Source organism: Tetrao urogallus, assembly GCF_951394365.1.
Source record: "Tetrao urogallus genome assembly, chromosome: 4".
Taxonomy (NCBI): Eukaryota; Metazoa; Chordata; class Aves; order Galliformes; family Phasianidae; genus Tetrao; species Tetrao urogallus.
The window spans coordinates 58,931,772-58,955,713 of NC_136817.1; the positions used below are offsets into that span (position 1 = coordinate 58,931,772).

Consider the following 23,942-nt stretch of genomic DNA (forward strand, 5'->3'; position numbering starts at 1 on the left):
TCCCAGTTATCTTGAACAAGGCCTGACACTACATACTTACAAGATGGGAGCAGTTTGCATAATCAACTGTAGTGCCATTCACATCAAAGGAGATGAGGGCTCGTAGGTACTGGCTGTAAAGCAACACAGCCATATTATGACTAAGCATCTGGTACTGCCACGGTCAAGACAACGGGTGTTTAAGTGTTGACACCAGAGTGAGCATAAATTGGTTGCTTTTGGGTTGGAAATCTCTAGAGGTCCCTCCTATTCACAGTGTTGTGGATGCCAACTTCTTTGATGCACAAGGTAAGAATTTTTGCTAAACATGAGAGTCTGGATCAGGCTGAATAAGCTAAAATCTGTATTTAAAATCTTCTGGTTGAGGCTTGCTAAGATTTCTAATAAACAGTGTCTACAACAGTGACTGTGTTTCTTAAGAACTGGACATTGATGCTTACTTTAGGTCTCAAATATTTATCTGCTTTTTTAATGACATTATACTCAAGCAAATTTGTAGATTTCTTTTGATGAGGTGAATTCCACTTTTCATTACTGACAGCCTGGATGCAATAGATATGGTAGCAGAGAAAGTGTGTTGGCTGGAAAGCTATTTTAAGTAATTCTGTGGGTTTTTACTCTTACTTAGTTTCATGAATAGGTCTATTGAGAAGAAAAGAAGCAAAAAAACTTAGCTACACAAGACAGTAATTTGTTTGCCTGCTTATTAGCTTTCAGCTAGAATATTAATGCAAGTTCATCACACGTAAACTAATACGGAAGGATGAAAAATCTTATGGAAAAATACACCCATTGCTTTTGAAGACTTCTTGTGTTGGGGGACCCAGAATTGGACACAGTACTCCAGGTGGAGTCTCACGAGGACAGAGTAGAGGAGCAGAATCACCTTCCTCAACCTGCTGGTCACACTTTTCTCAATGTAACCCAGGGTACGGTTGGTCTTCTGTGCTGCAAGCACACATTGCTGGCTCTTCTTGAGTCTTTCATCAACAGACACCCCCAAATCGTTCTCCTCAGGGCTACTCTCAAGCCATTCTCCACCCAGCCTGTATTTGTGCTTAGAATCAAGGCAGCCTAGGAAGAGACAAGATAATGACTCCTTAACAGCTGATGCAGATTGCAGCTGGACTGTCCTTTTCCCACTGTCTGTGTGCTGGTCCCCTGCCACTAACATACAAGCAATTATAGGGTGAGATAGCACAGGAAAAGGAGATGTCTGAAAATAAAAACAGGGGATGTGACAAGTGTCTGCCCAGGTGGAAAGCAACAGCTGTACTGAATCAGGTGAAATGGCCTTGAAACTAGCTCCTCCTTCTCAATTGCTTGAAATAGATGGAGAAGAGGATTGTACTCTGTTGCTGCTTGTTTCGGTATGGGAGGAGAAGCTTTGTGCACTAACATGTTCAATGTATCTGGTGTGAGAAAGGACAAGATCATGTTTGCAAACAGGTCTGTAAGGTGAGTCAGGTCTGAGACTGAGAACCTGTTTTTTTTTTTATGCTGAATGTTGTATTGGTTTCTAAAGCACATAATGGGGAGGATGGAAATAATTTAGGAAGCCTGAATCTAGCTACTAGGCAGGAAGAGAGTCCTTGAATGAACAAAACATGCCTACATTATGGCTTCAGTTTCTTGTTAAATGCTGACCAGATGGTTCTAAGTGCTGGCCTGTAAACCTTTTCCCACAACAAAATCCACTGCACACAGGAACATTTGTTTGTGAACATAAGAAATTTATGCTCCCTGTGGTGCCCAGCTCCTGAACTGATGGGAAACATCAGCAGTGTGGTATTAAATCTCAGCTGTGGCAGCAGTTTACCTGCAGTGCTGTTACCACTGAACTGTGAGTGAAGTGATGTGCTCCACCTGGTACCAACAAGGAACAGCCCACTAGTCATATTCACCTCATATACGCTTCTATTTTGATTGCCCAACATCTGGAATATTGCTTTATTCCCCATAGCCTGACAAGGAGTTAAATACTTTACTTTGTAAACAGAAGCAAGGTATTGTGTCCGAAGGAAATGCAGACTTTCAAGGTAAACTTGCATTCCTGGAAGGTATGTGTTCCATAAATGTTTCTGGAAAGCTTTTCTCACCTGTGAGGCTGTGGATCTGACTTTCTCTGTGCAAATCAGTGGCAGATTCAGTGGATTGTCCTGTGTCCACAGTCTTCCACCTTAAATGATGTATCTATCCTTTCTGAAAGTATCCCCACACAAGGAGGGGCAAAGAAATTTTCAGCTACTGAAGCTTTAACATGCAGCTCCAGTGAGAACAGAGCAGGGTTTCAGAATTGCTGCACAAATGCTCCTATTGCAAACTGTCATTTGCTTGCTGGGGTTGCACTTACCAAAGAGCCTGGAGGAGAGAAAGAAGATAAAGGAAGGCAGAATAAGAACTGATTCACTTCTTCCAGTCTGCCTGCACTGGCAGTCTTTGGATTTGAAGGGAAGTAAAAGGGTGGTAATTCTTATTTTAAATTAAGAAAATTAAGTTTTCAATGATCTATGCTAGTGAATAATGTGAAAGGCTAAAATCCTAATTCTAAGGGAGTAGAAATAAGTGACCTTGTTTGTTTCTCTGAGGAATAAATGTCATTGCGACTTTCAAGAAAACAGAATTACTTTGTTGTGAAGACACTGCCCATTTTGGATATATTTCAGCTGGAACAGCTGTAGGATTTTCCTTGATGATACAGGTCTGCATAGCACTGATTGCCCTAGAGACCTTTTTCAAACAAAGAAGCTAAGATCGTACTTACATCCTTCCAAAGATCTTTCTTCATTGATTTAAAAGTTAAATTTTAATATCTAAGTTAAACTTTAATATCTTCAAAGATCAATTCCATAGGATATATTCATCAAAAAGGGGGAAAAAAAAAAAAAAAAAAAAAAAAAGCTTTATGGCTGAGGATAAAATATAGTTAGCTTTAATGGTTTTATTTTATTTTGTTTAAAATCTGCAGGCACCTTATAAGTTTGATAATGCTGAAAGGACTGGCTGTTCTTTGCTAGAGCAGAGTTAAACCTCAAAATCAGGCTAGCCTGTGAATGCAACCAAAACACCTTATTTCAGGTCTAATAGGGTTTGTTGCTTGTTTTCATGTTTCTTTGTGACCCAAATCCCTTTTGAGATGCAGTCTGAACCTAGTGATAACAGGTTATAAATCTATTTTAATTAAAAGTAGAATCACAATCCCCTAAAGCAAGACAATAAACTATTCTCTCACACTGAGAATAAGCTGACCAGATTTCTGGATGACAAATCTAGGATACTGTGGAGCAGGTGCTGTGATCCCTTATCAGAGGTTGAAGGAAGTACGTTGTGCTGATGGCAGAAAAGATTTATTATAGTTCTGTTTTATAAGTAAGCACTAATATCAGCATACAGTATGAATGTATAGGATATAATTGTATATTTTTAGATTCCAGAATCTAAGGTGAATACTAAGAAACTCCAGTTTTCTGCAGCTATCTCTCTACAGAGTATCAGAGATGCAGCTCATTTAGAGATCTATTCATATACTTGGTAAATGTGTCAAATACCATTACGAGATCCACTCATAGCGTTAGGTAATCTGGTGAGTTAAGACAGTTTGGACAGTGTCCCTCAAGATACAATCCCTCCAATTGAACAAGAAAGGATATTGATGCTGCAAATTGTGGCTGTGCCTAGGCATGGTTTTATAGGAATTATCTTTCCTTCACGAGATCTTACTGGCATCTGTCAGGTATGTGCAGACCTACTTCCAGCTTAACCCTGGCTTGTTGAACAGACAATTATTGGAGTTGTTTTCCTGCTCACCTAGATTTTATTTTTAGAGAAGATTTCCTCCTTCCCAACTTCAAGATTTGTCCCTATCATCCATTGGTTAATACAAAGGTACTGCTGTTTTCTTTCTCTTTGTCTAGCCTTTGATAGTCTGAGATACTAAAAAAAAAAAAAGTACGTTTTCATTTTTCTGTGAAGTGAGTATATGGATCTGCAAGCCATGAGAAATTTCTTCCAAATAATGACAGCAATTTCACAAGTCAAGATATTCAGTAAGCAAAGTACCCAGTGATGTGTACAATTTCATAAATTCTGAAACCAGAACAGGACTGTTTCAGGTCATTATTTTGGGGTAGAAAAATAAAAATGGAAGCTCTATGTGGCAGAACTACAGTCATTCAATAACAACTCTCTTTTCTAGGATAAGATTCTCAGCTTTGCTGCTGATGTACAATTTTCAAAGTGGGATTCCTCTCTTCTTTTTTAAATTTCCTCGTACATGCTGAAACCAATTAATGAAGAGGAATTATGCTTTAAAAGAGAATTGCTGTGGTGCTCGGGAATCTGTGAACTGTTCTCATTTGAGTTGTTGCAATTTAAACTTTGCAAAATTTATCTTTGATAATTACATTTGTAGGAAGCTCAAGTTGCTCAGTTTTATGTGTTCCAGTTTGGTTTTTTCTTTTCCTTTTTACAAAAGTGCTTTTCACTATATCCATCTAAATTATTTAATTGCCAGACTCATTTAGACTTTGGCCTGGCCCTTGTATGTTTTCCAAATTCAAAGGAAACAGGACCTCCAGGTTATGTAGGAACAAGCATGATGCCCATGGAAGGATTGATTTGAAAATAACTAAAGAAAGAAGATTAGCAAGAAGTTTCCTGTCTGGGTCTTCACATAATTTGGTCTAGGGTCTTCCCCTTGCCTCTTGTGATGCTAGATAAAGCACCTTTGTTTTTCACTTTAGTTTTCTCTGCTGTGCTATGGCTTTATTTTTGTGTCCTCTACTGCTGACGTCTGACTCGATGAGGTGATTGAATGTTGTGTTTATGGGTATAGTTAAAAAATTGTAAGTTTGGGACATTCATTCCAAAAGTTCCAGTATTCTGGGATGGGGGAGAGCAGAAGAGGGAGGGAAAGCTATTGAACTTATGTGGTAACTGGGCACTGAATTGCCCTCTTCATTATTTTCCAAACGTGACCTCCTGGGGTTAGATTTCCTCGTTTTCAGAAAGTAAAATTCCTGGGGAAGTTCTAAAGCCAAAATCAATCAATTCATTAGTTTTTATTAGATAAAATGTTATATGTATTAATTACACAGCATATCATTAGGTAAAATATGACCTAAACATAAGGCTGCAGTCAGAGGGTGGTGGTCAATGGCTCTATGTCCAGGTGGAGGCCGGTAACACGTGGTGTCCCCCAAGGGTCTGTCTTGGGACCTGTGCTCTTTAACATCTTTATCAATGACATCGATGAGGGAATTGAGTGCACCCTCAGCAAGTTTGCTGACGGCACCAAGCTGAGTGGTGCGGTTGATACAGTAGAAGGAAGGGATGCCATTCAGAGGGACCTCGACAGGCTGGAAAGCTGGGCTCGGGTGAACCTAATGAGGTTCAACATGGCAAAGTGCAAGGTTTTGCATTTGGGCCGGAAGAACCCCAGGCACCCGTACAAGCTGGGAGGAGTGGTCCTTGAGAGCAGCTCGGCAGAGAAGGACCTGGGGGTCCTGATGGACGAGAGATTTAACATGAGCCAGCAGCGTGCTCTGGCAGCTTGAAAGGCAAATGGGATCCTGGGCTCCATCAGGAGAGGGGTGGTCAGCAGGGACAGGGAGGTGATTGTTCCTCTCTACTCGGCTCTTGTGAGGCCCCATCTGGAGTACTGTGTCCAGGTGTGGAGCCCTCAGTACAAGAAAGACATGGAGATTTTGGAAAGGGTCCAGAGGAGGGCGACTAAGATGATCAGGGGGCTGGAGCACCTCCCCTATGAGGACAGGCTGAGGGAGTTGGGCTTGTTCAGCCTGGAGAAGAGAAGGCTGCGGGGCGACCTCATTGCAGCCTATCAATACCTGAAGGGAACCTACACCCAGGAGGGGAGTAAACTCTTCAAAAGGGCTGACAATAGAAGGACTAGGGGAAATGGATCCAAGTTGAAGGAAGGAAGATTTAGGTTGGATGTCAGGGGGAAGTTCTTTACAAGGAGAGTGGTTAGGCCCTGGAACGGGCTGCCCAGGGAGGTTGTGGATGCCCCATCCTTGGACGTGTTCAAGGCCAGGTTGGACGGGGTCCTGGGCAACCTGATCTAAATGTGTATGTTTGGTGGCCCTGCTAGGCAGGGGGGTTGGAACTACATGATCCTTGAGGTCCCTTCCAACCCGGGTGATTCTGTGATTCTGTGATTATAACATAAGTTAATCTAATAGAAAGTGGGACTCTGTTGATATTATGGGCACTATCTGTTAGAGTTACTGTCATGTGAATGCCCTGTTTCTTGTCGCTCTTTTTTTTTTTTTTTTTTTTTTTTTTTGCTAGAACACAAAACATTCTCTAAATCCTTCTAAACTATTGTTTCTTTTGTGTACAGTGGGTATCAACTTTATTCATGATTTCCTGTCAGTTTCAATTATACTGATCCAATTTTTCAGGCACTTGTGCCCAGTTATCTCCAAGATATCTGAGAGTTTATCCTGTGGAGAACTTGATGTTTAGGCACATTGGGTAAGTTTTAGATTTAAGTTAATATCTTGAGTTGAAACAAATCAAATGAAGTTCTTCGTGCCTAAATATTTGCAAGGTGTGGTTCAGCTGGGTGATTACTCTAATGTATTCCTCAATGCTGTGTTGGTAGTGCACATAAAGGTTAATTTATGGATAGGTCTTTGTAAGATTTCAATTAGTATTTGTGCACTTAGAGAAATAGGTCTTGATTTCCCTTGATATAAAGAGATTCATATCCTCCAGGTGAACACCTTACGTAAGCTTGCTGTTATAATTCTTTTACTGGAACAGCATGAACCATTGCTGTTAATAAGGGGATTAAGTAAATAGGCTACATTGCTTGGGAACAAATTTCCCTTCCAAACTTTTCGTAGATTGGAATATCCAGCTTGCAGCTTGTTTTTGAATTGTATTTAAATCCATTCCTGTTCAGTGCAATGATTAGATAGACAGTCATTAAATCTATATTTATCTAATTTATTTAACTGAGACCATTGTCACTGACCAAGGTGGTGATAGGTGACAACAGTCCAGCAAGCCATTAAATTGTCGCATTTCCTATGGAGATAAGGAATATTTGTTGATCAACAAATTGTTCCTATTTATAAGGGAAAAGATACAATGTGGGTTTTAGGCACATCAGAATGCTTTTTGCACCTCTTCACATCATCCTGCTCTGTCAAGAAGCGATGGTGTTTCTACAGTTGATACAATCTCTTTGCAAAGACTCAGTTAGAAATTTAATTTAAAAAGGAGAGAAAAGAAAATTTCTTCTCTGGAGGAATATTCTGTGAATTTGTGGTCACAGAACAGAAGCAAAAAGGAAGCAATCAAGCATGGGAAGGCACTAGCTCCCAAAATGATGGTTATTCTAAGGCTTTTTCCATACTATCATCTACTCTTGCACAATACTGGTGGGTTTTTTTGTTTGTTTGTTTTTTCCTTTTTCAGGGAAGATGACTGTCACCAAAATAACAAATATTATTCAGGATTTTCCCCCTCCTCCTGTTTGCAAGTGTAAAAATTTAGAAAGGGTTCTTGTAAATGGAAAATTCCAGCAAATGTTTTAAAAATTGTCCTGCCTTACTGCTGAAACTCCTCTTTTGAACAAGTCTATGTTTAATCTATCATAGAAGCTAACAGTTTAGGGAAAAAATGTTGCAATAATAAAAACCACTGTACTTTAGTCTGTTACGTAAGACTTGAATGCAGTCAAGATCCTTCCCTTCTGAGAAACAAACATACCTTTCAGATAATTTTGGTAGAAATCCACTAGCCTATGTTCCTTTAGTGCTGCTGAATAGGAATACATGCCTGCAAAACCACATGTATATAATTGCAGGATCACAGAACAGTTTAGATTTGGAGAAAGTCTAAGCAGGTCTTCAACCTGCTTGAAGAGAAGTCAAATATAACATGTTGCTCAGGATCTTGTTATCTGCATTTTAAATATCTACCAAGACAGGCACTCCACAGCCTCTGTGAGCAAGCTATTCCAGTATCAAACCTGGTCCTGAACACCTCTAGGGATGGAACATTCACAGTGTCTCTGGGCAGCCTGTTCCAGCACCTTACTTCTGTAAAGAACTTCCCCCAATATACAATCTACACCTTCCCTCCTTGTGCTGGGTGACCCTTGTGAGGGTCTCACTACCTTCACAATGAGAGTTTCTCCCTGCTATGGCCCTTATGTTTCAAATAAAATTTCCTATGTTTCAGTTTATATCAATTATCTCTTGTCCAGTCACTGGACACCACTGAGAAGACTGGCTCTATCACCTTTACTTTATCTGTCAAGTGTTCAGATGCACTGAAATTGTTGGCCCTGGGTATTCTCTTTGGGCTAAACTGCTCCAGCTCTCTCTGTTTTCTGCATATCAGATGCTCTAAATCCTTAACCATCTTTGTGACCCTCTGCTGTACTTGCTCTAGTATTGTATTGCCTTGTACTGGGAAGTCTAGCACTCTGAATGAGTCTCATCAGTGCTGAACAGAAGGAAATATTCTTCATAACCATTTAAGTATAGCAGATAGTGGCTCTACAATGACATCAACCTTCAGCATTTTTAAGCGCAACATGCCAGGCCCTGAGAGTATGTATATGTCCAGGTTGTTTAAACGTTCCTTATATGACCTTTCTCGGTATATCTTTCTTGCTTCAGACTTTCCCACTAGTTTGCAAGGGCTGGGATTCCTGAAGGTGGATCTTGCCAGTAGACATAGGAGTGAAAAAAGGAGTGTCGTGGTTATTACTGGGTTTTTGTCATAAGGTCTCCTTCTATCAATGGACCCATGTTGTTGGATGTACTTGTAGAAGCCCTTATTGTCTCTTGGGAATTCAGCTCCAGGTGGGCTTTGACTTACCTACCCATATCCCAGTGTGATCAGACATTGTCTTTCCATATTTCTCCCAGATCATTTGACTGATTCCACATCTAGTGTGCTTCCTTTTCATATCAGAGTTTTGCCAGCAGCTCCTTGTTCAGTTATGTACACTTCTCAGCACTCTGCTTTACTTTCTGTGCAGGTAATGGTATCTTTGAAAAGAAAGGAATATGGGGAATGTAATTTCAGGGGAGTAGATTTACTATCAACAGCTTCCTTAATACAGTGGACTATTTATAAGTCATATCTTGGGAGTTTGATTTATGGGAATTGACTGAAAGAATAAATGAACACAGTTTTTATGAGGTGAACTGTTTTCTGCACCTTTGGAATGAGTTTATCTCCTGAAGTTTGTGCTTCTTCCAGCAAAGATAAATTAAACCTGGCAATAAACCTTTCATATTCCAGGCTAACAGAGACAAAGCTGATCCTCTTGCCTTCTTGTATTACGGCAATCTTTCTCCAATTTATCCCAAACTATCTCCAGCATCAAGTACCATCAAATTGTGTCTGGATATTGTTAATAATAAACTCTGAGTCAGCTGTAGAGAGGCAGATTTCGGAATCAATAAAGCTAGGTGGAGTGGGGAAGAGAAAAATAATCCCCTCAGCAACTTTCTGAATTGCATTCTGAGATGCTACTGGAAGTCATAAATTTGTGGAGAGTTGAAAAGCAAAAATGGTGAAATGCCAACAGCTTAACTGTGAAACGTGCTTGAACCAATCAGTGCAGTTAGTTAAGGGGCCAAAGTTTACAGCAAAAGCTAACATGAAAATTGTGATATATTATCAGTTTCACTGTTTTCACCATAAATGTGGTATTAAAACTTTTAAGGAGCACTTAGCCGGTTTCAAAAAAGTGATAGCGATGTTTCAGCAGGTTGTTTTTTTCGACCAGCTCAATGACTCTGCAGTTAACATTTATTGAAAATGTTTTTTCCTTTCCCTCATTTTTGAATTGTAATTCTGGTCCCTGATCCTGGCAGGACTCTTGACTTTCACTGGGTGTCCAGTGTCTACGAAGTTTCATGTAACTGTCCAGATAAAAGAGAGTAAAATTTTGGGTCCTTATCATAAAGTCTAGCTTAATGTCTGATCAAGAATTTGCATTGTTTATGGAAGCACTTGCATCATACAGTCTCAGCGGTGGTGGCTGCAGAATGTTTGCCCTAGAAATCACTTTGCCCTAACAGACGCAGGTTAGAGTTCTGTTAATTTCTGCAGAATTTCAGTTTGTTTCAGGAATCCAAAAATATTTTTAAGTTTCTTGTTGAATTTTGGATGATATTATTTCCAAAAAGCCATACGCATAATGTTTACAGTTTATTGTGACCTTTGTATCCTCTTTTAACAATTGAGTTCTTGTTTTTCAATATCATGTGTCCCATATGAGTTATAGAGAATAAAGCAGCCTTTCATTGACTTGACAAGAGCTTCATCAGAGAGGAAATACTTTAAACCTGTTCTGGCGTTAGTATCAGGAATCCATTTTAAATCTGAACTACAAATCTAGCTTTGGTCAAAAGCTTGCCAGGCACAATGAAATACAGATCCATTTGATTGCTGTGTAAAATGCTGGTTGTCAGTAAATCTGAGAGCTACTCCTAGGCTGTGTGGGGATGTATGACTAAAGGCTGTGATCAGAGTGCTGGAGGAGAAGGCTTGAAAGACACGTGCTTTATTTTTGGCATTATCATCAGTTTGATTTCTCATGCTAAGCAAGCTGGCTTTGCTACAGTGCTCATATGTAGATCCCCAAAACTGCATTTAAATAACTAAATAAGCAGTCTGATTCAGAGGCATCAATGCCTAAACTTAATAATCTCTTTCTGAGTTGTCAGAGGTGTTATGAGGTGTAATTAATACACATAAAGCACTTCACAGTCTTTTCTTTACCTGTCTGCATCTTTATCCAGATTTTTATGCCATGCTGATGAAAGATTCAAAGTTGAAAGTAATTATTGTGTGTATGCAGAGATGACTGAGAAGGCCTAATAACATAATTACCCTTATCAATAGATTTTCTTGAGTGCAACTCTTTGTTGTCTTCTTTTGAAGACAGTCATGATTAGAAATGATTCTATTTGCATAATTTCTGAAAGAGGCTGTTTTGTGAGAATGTGAGTGATAAAATGTCATTACAGGAATCTGGATCAAGTCTGGTGCATTTGCAGTTGATTGAGGAAAACTGTTCTGCAGAAATGGAATCATCTTTCTTTGAAGGAACAAAGCTACAGGTCACTTCAGCTTGGCTCTTCCTCCTTCCCATTCTCATTTCTTTCACCTGTTCAACCAAGGTGACCAAGTGACCATTGAGATCAGCTAAAAACTTCTGGCTGAAGGTCAGCAAAAAGTTGAGGATTCTGTTGGGTTTATCTCAGGCCAGGAAACAAGTCTATTCTATTATTCTGCGTGACACCACATGGTATGGGATATCTCTTTGGACAGTTTAGGACCAGCCATGCAGGTTCTGCACTCTCCCACCTCCTGTACCCCTCAGCTCCCCTCATTGGCAGAACAATATGAGAAGCTGAAAAGTGCCTGGCTTTGTGCAGCATTGCTCATCAACAACTGAGACATTGATGTGTTATCAATATTATTCTTATCCCAAATCTAAAACAGAACTAAAATCAGGCACTGTGAAGAAAATTAATTTCATTTCAACTGAAACCACAGCATGAGTGAAGAAAGCCATAGATGAAGCCACTGTCTGCTGCGCTTCTAGAGGAGGCTATGGCTTAGCCCAGATCCTGAGGGCTGTAGTTGGTCATACGTTAGGGTCAGGCTGTATAACCCAGTTCTGTGCAAAGGCCAAACAAAAAGTAATTGCTACAAGCTTTAGTTAGCAACTGAGTTAATGGAGCCTACCTCCTAGCTCTTCTTTAAAAACAAACAAACAAAAAAATCCAACTGACTTAGATCTGCCCCACCACGTGGAAATAACTTATAGTATGTTATTAATGTTTCAGAGGAGGAAACTAAGATAAATATTAGACATCGCAGCAATTAAAAGATGAACAGGGCTGCTCATGATTATAAAAAGCAAATTTCCATGCATATAGCTAATGACTGGAGTTATAAGCTAGGACACAGTTCCTATCCAGTAGAACGGGGAGGGTACTAAAACAGCCTGAGTGTATCCCTTTGCTTCCTTGGACAGGACTTTATGTCCTGATCAAGGAAAAATTTTTGATAAACAGCCTGCTTTTTCCAACTCACATATTCAGTCTAGCTATCATAAGAAAAGAGCAATAGACAAGCAGTTACTGGACCTCAGAGAACTTCAAAGTTGAGGAGAAATAGTTTAATTTTCTGCAAATGCAGGAAAAGCTTACTCTGTATTGAGCAGCAGTAAATAATACTGACCAACAAACAAACAGTAAATGTGACCTCCAGAAATATTTTAACTTCCTAGATGATTGGAAGTACTTCTAGTTGAAGTGCTAAACATTGCATATATGCTTACCTTTCCTTCAGTAGGCATAGCACACTTCTGATTTATTTACCTAGTACTTCTCTCAAGCAAAATTTGTACGGAAGCTGGTCAGGTTTGGAATCTGTTTCCTGGATTCTTTTATATTATTTTTGAAATAAATCACAAAACCTTAAGTGTGTTAATAGTCTGAAAAACAGATTTATTCCCCCAGAAGAACAACAGAACTGTTATGTTTCAAAATCAGTCTGTTATCCATTTGTTCAAATACTGCTAGGAACATTTCCAGGTATTGAAACATGCCTGTCCATACTGGGAAATTGTTAGAACACTACTGTGTGCATTTTTTATCTCAGGCTGCTGCCATCCTTCCAAACTATTTTGGATGCAATTGAGGAGATAGCATGTACCAGAATCCATTGCCAAAGGCAATTTGGCCACTTCCACCCCAAGTAGAAAAGTTATTTAGCAGTTAGTATGTGAACTGTTTCTTGTCAGCAAGTGTGAGAGAAAGACAAGAAAACACTTAATGTATGGGTCTAAAAGTAACGTCACATCCCTAGCTGTGCTATGGCTTGATTTTTTTATTTTTATTTTTATTTTTTTGACAGGATTTGGCAGCCTGGGAACTGAGACAGTGTCCTAGGAGGAAGGTAGCATGCATCTGAATCACTCTGTAAAGTGAATCATTCTCTAAATTTAATGCAACAAATGTGATTCCTCATCACATAGTCTATTCAAAAGCTACCACTGACTGTAGTGTGGGCTTTATGCTATATACCAGTATCTAAAGCTTTTTTGCTTCATTTTAGTGCAGTGAAACCAACTTGTACTCTAATGTTGTACATTCATTTCAAAATTTAAGCAGTATAGCAGTGTCTCTAGGTTTTTCAAAATGAATATTCTGTATTTTTCAATTGTTAGAACATTACTGATTAATCTTTCTGTGCTACTTGGCATTGATGAAGCTGCAGATGGGTTTACATATTTAAATCTAAGCACTGTAAAGTACAGAGCTTAAATTTTTGTAAGGTAACGTTGTGTACAAGACATTAGCATTGCAACAAACTTCTGGAAAAGGTGCTGGCATCCCATTTGCTCCACCCATAGATGCCATGTATGTCCTGAAAGGTGGAATGGACTACCAGTCTCTCTTAAATCTGTTGTTCGGGCAAAATAACACCCCTCTCCAAAAGAAGTGCATGTTAAAATGTCAGATTCGTCCCCACTGCTTTCCTGTTCTCTCTTAAAAATAAGTTATATAACTTGATATTTATTCTGTACTCTACTAATTAGTAGCAAATTTGATGTTATCTGCGAAAAGGCTGTAAAACCTTGTCAGCTTGAAGGCTGCCTTCTTTTCTGACTTGGGGCAGAAATTGGGTGTCAGATATTTGCTAGCTCCCAGCCCTTGTCTAGCTTCACCAAAGCCTAGTGCATGAGCAGATGTGCCTCCTTAAGGAAAGCCCATGTGATCAAGGCTGGTAAAGAGAAGATGGCAAATAAATTTCTTCTAGTAAAATCCACAGTAAAATACTATGGCAACATTGGAAATTAATGTCTTTACTTAGTTTTTTTTGTCCCCAAACCTGCAATTTTCACCTCGTTAAGATTCAATATGACTGACTACTCTCTCCAACAAACCTCCTAACGTAATGACAAAAGAGCAGATGCTTTATTTTTCTATAGTTCCTCTCTATTCTCATACAACTAGTGCAATTTGTTAATGATGTGTTTTTTTAGTAGTAGTCTATCCAAACTAGGCAAGAAGCCATGTGGCAAATTACAGCAAATATGTATTCCTTAATTCCTTCGTGGTCTCTGTATTAGCTGGGGCTTTCAGGAGCATAGGCTGCTGTGATGTGGGAGTGTACGTTCAGCTGTGTGGATGACTCTTCTGCCTCTTGAATACCTGGCGAAAAGGTAAAATTACTGGCTTGCTGAAAGGAAGCAGTGCTGGATTTCTTGTCAAACTACAAGTGGATTACTTCTGTTTATCAGTGTTGTTTTGTTTTTTTGTTTTTTTTCTTACATTGTGCAAAATAGAAAAAGATACTATTCATGAAAAGGGTTCATCTAGTCACAAATCTCATTAAGACTGAGTGACAGCAGGCTGCTGTGAACTGAAAGAGCATAATTCTTCTTTCAGCACACTTCCCATTAAAAAAAATGACATGCAAGATACGGGAAGAATGGGAAGAAGTGTAAACTATGGGGAATATACTTGATCTAAAAGTACACCAGAGGTCAGATAAATCTTGATTCTGGGAATAAAATGGACATGTGCAAATGGAGGATAGGCTTTTTCAGGCTTCTCAGGAATTTACAGTCTCTAAAGTGCCTAGATGCTTTTATCAACTTCTATAGAAGTAGGATGTAACTATATAGAACTGAGCTGTTGGTGAATAACCACGTAGGACTGTGTTGAAATGATGTGTCCTGTCAGTATTGAAGAGGCTAAAGTTACTAACCAAAGAAGTGCCATGGATACCTGATCAGACGTTAGCCAAGGTCCAACTCTAGAGGCAGACTTGTGTGGACCTCTGAGGAGAAGGAAACATGCAGTTTACTTGCCAAGCCACAACGCTAGCTTTATAACAGGCCTGTGTTTAAAAGCTGTGACAGTTGGAAGTGGCCTGCTGCCAGCTTCCAGGCATGAGAACTGGTCCCTGTATCAGCTCTGCAATGCCGTGGCCTTTGGTGGCCATACTGCACGTACAGCTGTGACCCTCTTTGTAAAGAGGTTTGACATGCAGAAGCTGTGATGTGGTTCTGGTGTGTGTATGATAGTGTGCAGGCTTTGGTACTTTTCCAACATTGCTTGTTTCCAAGCAATGAGCTTGGGAGCTCCTGGTTAGAGGGAGGAAAAGTTTGAATGCTGAGTGATTTAAGTCCACCTGCAGTTCTCCTTGAGCCAAGGTACTTACGCATTCTGTGTATGGTTACCAGGCTCCCTGCCAACATGTTAATAGGAGTTCTTGTTCCAGGGCATGGTTGCTGCTAAAGGAGTTGGCCTTGGAAATGTCCAAATGATGCAGGAAAAAAAAAAATATTCATATCTCTTGAGTGCGCAGGATCTTGTCAGAGTTTGCTGGCTTGGTGAGGAGATGAATCCTACAAGGCAAACCAAGCTACGATTTTTCTGAGAATTGAACTATCCAAGCTGTTGCCCTTCTTTGAATTCAGTCTGGTGCTAGATCAGACTGCTGAGCTACTACTACTGTCTCTTATCCTGTGGCAATAGAGAAATGTGAGTGAGTAGGAAACCTGTGAGCTGCCCAGGAGCATCTAGAGGCTTGGAAGGGCTAATGTAAGAGTACTTCAACTTTGAGAACGAAGTACAAAGTTGAATGGGCACATTCCTTGATCTTACAGTTACAAGTGAAACAAACTGGAAAGGAAGGGGCTTTTTTTCTTCCCTCAGCATCTCTCCTAAATTCAGTGCTTCTCTCCCTTAGTCTGTGTTTCAGTGACAAAGTCAAATGTTCCAGGTTCAGTGGAATGGAAATTTCTGCAATGGCTTCAGGATTAATTAGTCTGGGATCAGTTTCTTCTAAATGTAATAGATCTTCTGTTCATGAATGGAATGGAACAGAATGGAATGGAATAGAATATTGGTTTAATATATTCATTTAGCAAAGGAACATTTAAGCACAGCCATGCTCTCCTTCTTTGGAGCCCAGGAACAAATTTTGATTTCATTTGGGATTTCTTTTTCCTTCTTTGGTCTCCTTAAATTTGTGTCAAAAAAATATCCGTTTTCTGTTACATGGAAAATATCATATCATCTATATTAAAATCTGAGTGTTCCTGAGAGCTTTGTTCACACCAGTAATATTTATTTTCAAAATGAGTGAATTGAGGTATGAAGACATTGCATTAAGTAGTCCAAAGCATAAATACTGAATAGGTGTCTACTGATTTTCATGTTTTATTCCTTCATGCTTCCTTTCTTCACTGAAAATGAATCAAATGGCCATGGACTGACTTTTAGCAAAAGTGTAGATCTCTCTGCATGGTATTTCTCCGTAACAGAGCAAAGAAAAGAGGATTAATTTATATGAATCCATATCTGCTTCTGATATAGAGATAAGATGGGGTATAAAGCTGAATAGTTCAGGTAATTTGTAACAGGACTATGGTGAAACCAGAAAATTAGCTAAAAAAAAAAAAAACTGGTAAATAATGTTGGATTTACATTGTTCTATTGAAATAAAAAACAAAGCAAAACTTTCTTTCTTTTTTCCCTCCATGCACACATTTTCTTCTTCCATTAAATCAACTGATTCTTTCCCTAAAGGTTGTCAGTCATTTTTGTTTCATAGCTTCAGATGTTCACTGGCATGGTAGAAGATGTCAGAACAGTACCTGTCACATAATTCAATAATCTTACAGAGGATACTTTTTTTTTAAATAAAATTTACTGAGACCACTGAACAAGTCAGAATGCTGGGCAGTGCTACAGAGGAATAACCAGACAATACTGTACAGGAGAGAGAGGAATTGCTTGTAGAGAAGAAAGCAGGGATGGCTGGTCTGGCTGACCTTGGATATCTTTTCCAACTTTGTTGATCTGTGATTTGGAAATTTTATTGATCTCAGTATCTCATTATGTGAGTTGAGCCTTGGAAACCGAACAGTCTGTCTAAACACTGAGGAAGTTTTCTAAGCCTCAGAGCTTACATTCTCACACAATAAACAGTATTTAAAAAATAATCTGCTAATTTTGTTAAGAAAATGGTTTGCTGAAAGAAAAAATCTCCCAGTAGAGACTTTTGCATTGCCAAATCATGCAGACACAGCAAAGTTTGCATGGCTGTGGAAATGAAGCCAAAGATGGGTTGTGCTGTGAAAAGCAACTTGCAAGTGGCTGTGAAAAGTTTGAAAGAATGACTCCTTTTTGGTGTGTCTTGAAAGACATGCTGTAACACAAGCATCTTGGGTTAGAAGTTTTTTTATTTAATTTTTCACTCAGGCAAGATACTTTCACTTCTATTCTTACAAGTCTGATATCAAACGTTACCAGCATACATATATGATCCATACAGTTAGAGAGAAGTCTGTCAGCACAGAATTACACTTCTATCAAATGTTTTAAGAAAAACGAAGTCCCTTTCATGTCAATCTAATAAAATAACTTCTTAGGATAGAATACAGAAAATGTAGTACGATCTAGTTATTCATAGAAGAGTTTAAAAATCTAGTACCTAGTGTTTAAACAAAACATACTTTATACATTTGGCTAAGCTGAAATATCATACCTTGCCAAATAAAAAACTGCTTTCTAACCATAGTTTTCCTAGCAGCTCTGCAGGTATGTAAGGCATGCGGTTCATTTCCTGCCAAGGCTGAGAAAAATGGGTAGGTCTGAGACAATATTACTAGTGTGCTCAAAAAAGGTCTAATGCTGTAGCTGACAGTGCTATATGCATCTTGACTCCTGGTCTCCTTGAAAATTTCCCAGGTACAACTTTGGGGCTGACTCCATTTTAGCTGTCAATATCTTCAGAGGACTCAATGGAAGATTGGATGGGACTTTCCAGAGCATTACAGTCATCAGTAAGGAATGCCAAGTCCTGGAGAAACAAGAGAGATGGCTGATGTTATAAGAAGGAAGACAGAGGATAGTGCAAAAGTAAGTAAGTCAGGCCTTGATTCACTTTTGCTGAAGTCAGGAGGTAGGATAAAGATAGAGGGAGCTGAACACTGTGTCCCTGTTGATGCATCCTGACTCACCCTTCTGCAGTAGGAGATCATAATGGTGTACAGGCTCCGGGCTTTTTCCTTCAGCTCACTCACTTCCAGCACTCTTTCACATCTGGGGTAGGCCACAAAGTCACGCAGTTTTGTCAGCACACAGTAATTCTGCAAAGAGTGCAAAAGAAGCATTTGTAACAGTGCACAAATGCAGATTTATGTCCCTTTCCACCACTTAACAAAATTCTTATTGCCTCTGTGGGAGCCCTGAATTCCTACCTCTGTGTCTATGTGATTTATGTAACCTTTAGTGTGGGAAATTAACCTTCAATATGTCATAACAAAGGCGTTTGGTCCAAATAAGCACTCAGAAAATTTTGCAGGCGCAGTCCTGGTTTGCCAGCTTCCCACATGCTTTGGGAGCTGGCAGTGCCAAAACAGTAAAATCTGTTCCTGTAGTTGGTGGGGCTACGTTAAAAAAAAAAAAAAAAAAAAAAAAAAAAGGTGTACTGTTTCACTGTTTCTCTTTTAAGAATTTCTCGTTTTGCTAGTGAACAAGATAATCAAGGATTTATGACACAATTCCTCCATTCCCATACAAAAGGCAATTACTTTTTCTGGATCATTTTATCTCACAATTTGCGTTATTAAAGTAAAGCATGGAAAACATTAATTTCACAGCATCCTAGTACAGCAGATAAATAAATATTCCAGCTCTTGTTATAAAGCACGGGAAACTGATGCGCTGGGATCACGCTGCTCAGCCTTTCTGTTGAGGAAAGGTGCTAGCAGCTGTGGAGGTAGGATCTGAAGGGATCTCACTTGCAATGCCTGACAGTGTAATTGCTTCCAGCAGAATGTGTCAGGCATTTTTTGTTGATTGGATTTTTTTTTTTTTTTACTTGTTAGTTGTTCAGGGGAACACTGAGAACAGCAGCAAAGTATGTTGGATATCCCAAATATAAAATGCATGCACAGGAGACTATTTCATCTTTGCTGGGAGATGACTTCTGTGATCTTTCCTCTGTATTCCATAAGGATGTTTTTGCTTTCTGGTTTCAACAAATGATTATTTAAAACAGGAAAAGCCAGCAAGATATCCCTGCACTTCTGTTAATTAAGACTGTAGTGCCAGAGCCACACATGATAAAAAATGAAATTTATAGAATAAAGAAATTGTTTTGCTTTTTTCTTTAAAAAAAAAAAAAAAAAAAACAACTATTATTCAAAGCTCTGCTGTGCACATTTAGCTTCTGTCACAATAAACAATGTAGAAATGGCAATCACTTCCAAACAAAATCTTAGAAGCTCCATAGGGATTTTAATAAGATTCAATGTGAGATTTTTTTTTTTCAGTCACTCATCTTTCTAGTTAGTTATGCTTTTAAAAAATAGTTTCAAACAGCTCTTCTGGTGTTAACAATCTTAAGAGTTATGCTCTCTTTTCAGTGGCTGCTTCTCCCGTGCAGAAGGAAGAAGGCAGTGTGAAAACTTACATGAATGTCCAAGTACAGCCTGGGCAGCGTCTCTACACATGAGTCCTGCAGAAAAGAAGAAAGATCAGTAGCAATTTTGTTTTGAGAGCTACTTGTATCAAAAGCAAACAACCTGCAATGTCTTTGTAGGAGTTTTTAGGCTGACTAACCTTAGCCTTGGAGGTCTGCAGCTCCTTGAAGGACTCAGTGATTTCTTTGCTCAGAGATAACACCCTGGAGTAGCAAGTTGGAGGGGCTGCTCTGGCTAGCAGGGCTGCAGAGAGCAGAGCAAGCAGGCTCAGCAGCATCTTCGTCCTGGAGATCTTGTCCAGGGGAGGAGATGAGGAAAAAATTCTTGTCAATGGCTGGGCAGCTCCTGCTAAGCGTCAGTGGATGAATTTGACAAGTCAACCCCCAGTTAAATAGTCGTCTGTATCAATGAGGGGAAAAAATGTCTGGGGGTGGTCCAAGGAGCAGCTTACTGCTGGTTTAAATTTCCTACCAACCTACGAGGCGGGGCTGCTAGCACTTTCCTCTGGAGCAGGGAAAAGAGGGAACAAGGATAACAAAAACAAGCACTGCTGGCATGCTGCATTCCAGAAAGAAAACCACTGAGTGAGCTTCCCAAGCAAGAGAAATAAGTGTAAGAAACAGTACAGGGTTATCAAAGGGCGAGAGGCTGTGGTCTTGTGTATGTTTTGGCATACAAGCCTCTTTTTGAGAAAGTAATTTAAAGCTGCAGGACTGCATATGGTATGTGGAGAGGCATGGAGAGGCATCCTCCGAGTTCTGTTGTCTTATGCTGACAGTGTTGATCAGACTTGCTTATCATCCTTAGCAGGCCTGAAAGGTTACTGCTATAAGAGAGACCTCTGATTGTGTATCATTTTCTCTTTTCAATCTGTGCAGACTCTCTCTATTTCTAAACCAAAGCCAACAGCGCTTGCAATGGCTACCAGAGGAGTGCTGTATATTTACACATTTGTGGTCTCAAATAGAATTAATGCATCTCTATATGGCTGTCGTAAATGTATAAACACCATTTTGCTTTCTGTGTTAGATTTATGAGGCTCTGTTCCTTTATTAGATTCCAGATGGAGCTGAAACATCCAGATGCTGGGAAGCAGGCATGGGGCTGAACATATGTTGTTAGATGTTAATTGTCCTATAAAATGGAAGTACTTTTCGCTGAAGAACTGCTTATTTCACAAGTTACCCTCTCACCCCCCAAAAGAATCAGTAGAACCCATCACCTTTCAAATTGAGGTTCCAGCTTGGTATTGACCAAAATAGGAAACTATCTGATGGAGGGCACAATCCCCGTGGCAGTGAAATATACTGGGAATTCTCAGTTGAAGATGAGAAAAGGGAAAATGACAAAGCATCTGTAAAATAAAGGAGCTTCCTATCGGTCACTTCGGAGAGAAAACCAGTCTTGGGAAAAAGAATTATGTATTTTGTAGAGGATTCTGACTTGAGTCTACCCAAATACCTGGAAGAAACAAGGAAACAGATCTGCTTTGTACTGTCTTGTTGCATTTCTTTGCTTTTTCAAAGAATGATTTGTTTAGTTAAGTCATGTGCTCCTGAATGGTAATTTGATAAATACCCTGTGAGGATAGAAAAATTTCAACTGCTTGGAGTCCCAACAGTGAGAATTTAGGGTTGCCTTTGGAAAATGGGTTGTTGGGTTTTATTTTTAGTTTTTTATTTTAGGAAATGGAGTTGTTTAGAAAAGTGAATGAAGAGCCAAGATGAAGCTGGAAAACCTTCTACCTTTGAAAATAAGATGGCACACCTCAGTTGGATTGTAGTCCTAAACAAAACTGCCTCATGCATATCCAAGGGAAGGATTCTTCTTTGTGTGAGCCTTTCCAGTAAAGAAACAGGCTCTTACTAATCATCTCCTTACTGTAAAAAGTAGCTGAGAGTGGCAGTGAAATATTATCCTTCTATCATACTCTTGTTTGGCAAGCTGCTAAAATGTAGCTGCTCTGATTGAAGAACAGATTTCTTAACAGTGTAAATATTCTCTCCATACAAGATATAAGCAACACAATACTGTTAAGGATGTTTTTGATATTATTTGCTTTGAATTTATTTATTTATTTATTTTTTTACTTAGCTTGAGCATTATTGTCTTTCATGATATTTTACCTATACTAACATTGGTAATGACTCCATTTTGAGTAAAATGCTGTGGATCATGCTCTAAAAGAAAGCTGTTCTGAGTGCCTTTGACAAGTGGCACCAGTAAAATAATTCTCCATGTCCAGTGTCTGGGCCAGATTGAGGCAGCTGAAAACTATTTAAAAGTCCCTCTTTTTAGGTTGGGCTAGTGTGAAAGGTTCCCTCAGTTATTTGAAATTACATTATAAACTGTGCTTTACTTTGGCTGCCTAAGCGGAGAGAAGCAAGTGTGCAGCATCCTATGGCCCAATACACAGCCCCGTTTCACAAGCTAGGTTGCAAGCCCTATACCACAGGAGCCATACCTGGAGGTCGCATCCATAATCACCTGACATGGATTTCATTTCTTTCTCAGCTCTGAAGATGTTGGGTTGGATGACCTAGTTCTGATGTAGCAACGAATGGAATGGGGATGAAAGGTCTGTCACCTACCTCTCAAGCCTTGGCACTTGAAGTCCACCTAGGCCCACACACTCAGCATGCATACTTGCGAATATCTTTGTCTTGAGTGGTGAGTTTTACTGAGCCCCACGTACTTGTAGAGATGCTTTGCCACCAACAGGCAGGAAAATGATCAAGGCTTCCTGCAGAATAAGAAAATGCAATGATTCACTGAGCTACCAAGATCTTGTCCCAGTAAGCAAGGCTGGATCCAGGCTTTGCCAAAGCATTTAACCAGCCAACCAAATAAATAAAAGACTCTGCATTGTGAAGGGGTAAAATTGCTGGATTAATTTGCTCTGAAATTTTTGCTCAGCTGCAGCATTCCTGCCTTGTGGTTTCTCTTTGATCCCAGACAAACTAACTCAAGGAAAGCCACCCTGAGATGGACACCCATTCAAATTATTTAAAAAATGAGCTACCCTCAGAAATCTCAGGAAGAACAACTTCTCATTTATTTTTTTTTCTTCAGGAAAGAGCTGTAAAAGAAGGACCAAGGTTTAATTTCCTCACCTAAATCTTCATGCTTCTGGGCCAGATTTCATGCATAGTTGATTCTGGCCCAGATGGATATTTTCCAATGTATCCTAGCTCATCAGCATTTCTGCACAGCTCAGCGTGAAGAATATGCAATTCAATTCAAAAAAGACAAAATTTCTTCTCAGTTTTCTTCTATTTGTAGCTTATCAGCTTATCCTTGATCTATGAATATGTTCAATTTATAGTCCACATACAGGCAAATAACTTGAGAAGCTCAGTGATGACTTCAAGAGAATTTGCTGGTGACACCAGGCACTGGGAGTCACTGGCACCTTGCACAACTCTGAACCAGCTATGCAGCTACCAGAGCCCTTGAAACTCCAGACACTTTTTGATGACTGTTTTTATCATATTTGTCACTTATGCAAAGTAGCTTATTAATTCTGGAGCATATCATGCCTTGGGCAGAAAAGATCTTTAATGGAGTTACAACAAGCTGTTCCTCTCAAAGGCTAATGGCACCTGAGAACATAGATTCAAAATGGGCATAGAAATAATCCTGAGAGCTGCAGTTAGGGAAAGGGCAAAGATCAAAATATGTCACAGCCAAAAGTTGCCTGAGGATTGCACCTATGGGGAAGTTGCTACCCACAACCCTTCCAGTCTATGGAGTGATACTTGGGCTACTGCAGCACAGCAGGAGAATATCTGCATCACTCCATCTCTATGGGCATCATAATGTGCACATCTCATAGTCCTTCAAAGGCTCCAAGGACTGAGGCACATATTTTCTTTCAGTTTTATCTGCTCATGAAAATTGTATCACCACATCCTATGAGATCTACTCACAGTATGTTTATTTACTCATTCTTATAAGGAATATTCCACAGCAAAAACAGACACAGACTGAGAGACAAACTAAAATCCTATCATGACACAACTGCATACAAATCTTTTTTACTTTTTAAACAATTTTCAGGTATGTTTTTCTCTTACTTCCAAGTTACTGAAAACTCAAACAATAATATTTTTCTAAAAGTCAAAGGTCTCGCTATGTAGGCAGAAACTCCTCCCGTGTTTGAACGACACACCCGGACTTCCACAGACTTTTCACAAAAGCCCTTTCAAGCTACTGCTTTCCTAATATGAAAATCCACTTGTTTAATGAAAATGTTTATTTTAAAATAGTTGGGAGCTGCTGTGAGACATTTTATGAAGTCAGCTTCCTATTATATTGAAAAATAGGAAAGAAAATCAAAATAGCTCTTTACAGAGAAAGTCTTGTATACTTAGGAAGCAATTCAAAGCCCATGACTGAGCTTGCTGTTGCAGAAGATGTGCCATTT

General features: G+C 39.4%; 1 protein-coding gene across 1 annotated transcript; it reads right to left on the bottom strand.

Annotated features, from left to right (window-relative positions):
* Positions 1-17,802: 17,802 nt before the first annotated feature.
* CYTL1 (cytokine like 1) lies at positions 17,803-19,793 on the bottom strand (the record flags this gene model as incomplete). The annotated part of the gene is made up of 4 exons (XM_079534237.1): positions 17,803-17,889; positions 18,050-18,178; positions 19,507-19,551; positions 19,656-19,793. The coding sequence occupies 4 exons, from the start codon at positions 19,791-19,793 to the stop codon at positions 17,803-17,805; spliced, it is 399 nt and encodes a 132-aa protein (XP_079390363.1).
* Positions 19,794-23,942: the final 4,149 nt, after the last annotated feature.